Raw genomic sequence first — 4462 nt, forward strand, 5'->3', positions numbered from 1 at the left:
CTTTGCAAGTTCAGGTGAGGTGTGCCCTCGTTGTCCCCTGCCACCAAGTGCCACCACCCTTCAGGGACCGTGGCTGTTGCCAGCTCCCCTGCCAGGCAGGCCACCTCTCACCCCAGGACATTCTCTTCCACCCACCATCTCACCGACACACGCTTCCCAACCAGCAGGGAGAGGCAGGAGGTGGTACGGGAGTGACAGCAAGTGCACCGCCCCCAGGGAAAACGGGGGGGTTGTGACACCCCAGAAGAGGTTCGGCATTGCCGGTCCCCAGGACTCATCCCAGAAGGACGAGCTTTGAGCTGGAGAGTGCGGCACAGCCCGGGGATTCATCGGCAGCAGCCCTGCATGGCTGGGGCAGGGTGTTTGGGCAGGGGAGACTGCAGTGCTGCAGCCGGGGACCAGGCTGCCCGCATGGGAGGTGCTGCCAGTCTGGTGACAGGTTGTTCTGAGAGCTCAGGGTGGACGCGTGGCGAGCCCTTGGCTGGTCCTTGTGGCCACAGGGCACAGAGCAACATCGGCTAAACCCCATGCCTGCACAGATGGGCAGCTCCAGTTCTCGGCCGCCTGGGCAGCCCACCATGCCCTGGCATTGCCCCCGGCCTGGCACGGCCACCCTGCCTGCCCAAGCCCCCGCTGCTCTGACAGCCGTGTCCCCATCTCCACGCTGCCCATGGTGGCGGGTCAAGCATCAAGGATGAGTTTCATCCCAGGCCTCCTTCCCCATCTCATACTGAAGCTATGGGCCATCCTGCCCCACAGTGTCACCCCCTCCCAGGGGGCCTGTGCCCTTCCCTGGGCTTCAGCCCATTCTTGGGGCTCTTCTGCTCCCTCTCCTTGGGATGAGGAATAGTGCTGCAGGAAGAAAGACCTTTGCCTGTCACTCTGGCAGCACCAGGAGCCCAAAGAGTGCCCTGGAATCAACCCTCCTTCCACCTCCATGTCACTGTTACTGTCTCTGCACAAGACACAGAAACTGAGGCACAGATCAAGATGTCTCATGGCAGCAGTTCACCACCCTGCTGGGCACCACCGGGCACCACTGGGTACCGGTACCAGTGCCAGTGGCTCTGCCCCTCCCCTGCCCACCTGGCCTGGCTTAGCAATCATGGCTGCTCCCGGGGCTGAGCTGGGGCTGTTTAACCAGCAGACAGGTTTCACCTGGAGCCTGCTGGGTCTCAGAGGGGGCAGGCCCATAAATGCCTGCTGGAGCTCATTCTGAGTGGCTGCCTTTATAAGCCAGCAGCTTGGGTGCTCTAAGGGTTTTACCTTTCTTCATTTCACTTTGTCTTTTAGGAGCCTTAGTTTGGAGGAGGGGAGGTTTGGGGCCTGCTGCTTGCAGGTCTCTAGGAGGTAAAGACAGCTCTTTCTGCCTTTCTCAGCACTGCTAAGCAGGTAAGGGCACAGCAACGAGCTGCCTCTGCTTCCCCCATCCCTGGGCTGGGGGCTGCAGCCCAGAGCAGGGCTCTGCCCTGGGGCTGGCTGCAGTTGGGAAGCCTCCTACCACTGTGCTTCTCCTTTGTAATGTCCCAGGTGAAGGACAATGTCATCAGGTAGTTCCGGGGTGGCCTCAGGGCTTGGTTCCCAGCCCAGCTGCAGCACCCCTCAGCTGGAACAAAGGAGTTCCCTCCCGGTGCGGCATCTCCTTCCACCGCAGAGCCGCTCGCTCACCCTGCTCAGCCAGGAGGACTTCTTAAGAAGCTTCAACGGGTACGTGGCCGCTGGGATGAGTGGGGGGGCTGAGCCCTGCTCTTGCCTTGTGTTTGTCCCCAGGGGAATGTGTCCCTTGTCTGGGATGGATTGGGGTTCACGGTCTGGCACTGGTGCTCCCAGCATCGGGAGGCACACGGGGTGCAGGCTGGCGTTGCTCCCCTGTAATTGATGGCCCTGGGTCTCTGCGGTGTCTCTGCCATCTGCACTGCTGTAGCTGAGACCAGGCAGTGCTGTGCGTCCCAAAGGCCACCAGCTCACACCCCTGTCTCTGCTGCTCTGCCAGGAGCTTCTCTGATGTAAGTGATGTTTGGGGGGCTGATCTGTTGGACTGCAGCTCCTCCACCCCCGACCCGCAGCTGGTCCGCAGGATTGTGTCCCAGGTGGAGTTCTACCTTTCTGATGAGAACCTGGCCAAGGATGCTTTCCTTCTGAAACATGTCCAAAAGAAGAAGATGGGCTTCGTCAGCATCAAACTGCTGACGTCCTTCAAGAAGGTAGGCAGTCCATGGCACCTGCCAGCTGGGGTGGGAAAGGGCCTTTGGGTGGAGGGTGTCTGGGTGTGCTCTGTCTGTCTCTGGTGGGGTGTGTGGGGAGGTCCAGGCTCCCCTCAGGCTGTCTGTGTCCCAGGGAAGTGCTGGTGGTGCAGAGCTGGGCTCTGCTCCCTGCCCTCGGTGTGCTGCAGCAGTTCTGCAACCAGGGAGGGTGGCTGGGGAAGCAGTGAACAGTCCTCAGTGCTGGATTTGCCTCTTCTGCCGGTTGTCCCCCCGCGCTGCTTTGGGAGAGACCATCCCTTAACCAAAGAAGCGCAGTGAAGTGCTGGTGGTGTGAGGTACTGGGAAGCGGCAGCTTGTTGCTGCAATCCAGGGGCACTGGAGACCACCTGCTGCAGACCCACATCTGCTCATGTGAAAGGGGGATGGTGCCTTGCCGTGACTTCAGCGTGCCTGGATGATGGATTGAGGGTGGTCCCTGCCTGGGGACACTCATGGGGACGCAGTGGCTCCCTTTCTCCCACAGGTGAAATACCTGACGCGTGACTGGCGGCTCACACTCTACGCCCTGCAGTTCTCGGAGCTGCTGGAAGTGAACAAGGAGGGCACCAAAGTGAGGCGGCGGGTCCCCCTGCCCAAGTCCCTGCGGAGCTTCTCCCCCAGCAAACTGCTGCTGGCCTGGGAGCTGCTGCCGATCCAGAATAACTTCATGGAGACCATCGTGAGTATGTTCAGCCCCTTTGGTGCCATTGTATCCATCCGCATCCTGCGGCCGGGCCGCAAGCTGCCCTCGGATGTGCGGAAATACACGTCGCTCTTCCCCGAGCTGCTGAGAAAGCGCTGTGCCCTGGTGGAGTACGATAGGCTGGGGAGCGCCCGCAGGGCCTTTGAGCACCTCGGCCGCCGAAGCCACCGGTGCGGTGAGAGCATCAGGGTGGTCTGGCTCTGCTGGAAGGTCTCCAAGAAGGAACCTCAGAACAAGAGGGAGGTGGCGAAGAAGCTGGTTCACCAGTGGGATTGGAAGGCGCAGGCAGCGGCCACGATCTTCCCCTATGGCATTGGGGGCTCCCTGCTCTACCGCTCTCCGGAGTCAGGCAATGCTCCAGTGTCACCGTCCCTGCTCCTGAACACGGAACCCTCGGCACCCACCTGGCCATGCAGCACCTTCCAGCCCAGGGACTTTAGCAACACCTTTACAAGATCGCTCCTCACCAGGAAAGTCTTCCCCCCACTCGGGATGGGCTTGGGCACCGGTGGCTGCCACGGCTTCCGCTCCAGCAGGGAGTGGCCCCACGGCTGCGGCTGGGGGAGCGGGGTGGATACCTGGGCACCCAGGGGCAGCAGGCCTGCTCTGCATGCCACACCTCCTCCCAGAAATTCCCTGGCAGGAAATCGGGTGCCTGAGCCCCTTGGCCTGTGGGGTGGGGTGCTTCGCCTCCCGATGTTCCTGATGGCACCAAGGGCTCCAGCAGCAGCACGGGGAGAGGAAAGCTCACCCTCCGGCACCGAGGCTCATTTACCTTTGGGTTTGGGGATTTTTCTTTCTCTTCGTTTCCACTTCACTCGATCAGAATAACTCTGTGTGGGCCCTGAGAGCTGCGGGCAGTGGTGGTGCAGCTGGTGCAGGGGACGGTAGTTATCGGTTGATGACAGTGCTCAGAGCAGGTCAGCATGTGAGATGAGATGCTGAGCAGCAGCGACCCCGGGAGCTGCACCATACCATGCTGGTGGCACCGAGAGGGCGCCTGTGCAGTCTCCAGAGGGGCTCCCAGCACCCCAGCGGCATCACTTGGGACTGCTCAAAGGAAGGGGCTTATCCCCTACGACCACCAGTGCTGGGGCTGCTCTGACGGGACCTCACCCCACACCTTCTGCAAGCCCTACCCGCAAAGCTGAGGTGGTTCCCCGAAGTCGTCGTTGGCTGCACTGGCCCACGTTGTGGATCTCGGATGGGAAATAGGCAATAAAGAGGGACGAATCTTCCAGGCACTTTCTGGCTGCTGCAGTGAGTTTTTTTCACTATTCCCAACCCCTCTCACCCCCCCACTCCCACCATTTTTGGTGTTGCAGCTGCCCACGGTGGAGGCAGAGAAGGGGAGGGGGTTCCCTGGCTGGCCTGCAGCTCCCTCCCTCACCATTCTGGGGGTGATTTGGGTTATTTGGGTGGGTGAGGGAGGCAAAGCCGGTCTCTGGAGCTGAGTGAGGTGGGAGTGAGGAAGGGTGTGATTGTCTTGATTGGCTTTGAGGGCCTTTGCAGCAAG

At 61.0% G+C, this 4462-nt stretch overlaps 1 protein-coding gene across 1 annotated transcript; it reads left to right on the forward strand.

Moving 5' to 3' along the window:
• Positions 1 to 1540: 1540 nt before the first annotated feature.
• LOC142049749 (la-related protein 6-like) lies at positions 1541 to 3794 on the forward strand. Its single transcript, XM_075077682.1, is given in 4 exon segments — positions 1541 to 1707; positions 1994 to 2204; positions 2728 to 3640; positions 3643 to 3794. Coding segments are annotated over 4 exon segments (1443 nt in total).
• Positions 3795 to 4462: the final 668 nt, after the last annotated feature.

Source organism: Phalacrocorax aristotelis, chromosome W, assembly GCF_949628215.1.
Source record: "Phalacrocorax aristotelis chromosome W, bGulAri2.1, whole genome shotgun sequence".
In the NCBI taxonomy this organism is placed as follows: domain Eukaryota; kingdom Metazoa; phylum Chordata; class Aves; order Suliformes; family Phalacrocoracidae; genus Phalacrocorax; species Phalacrocorax aristotelis.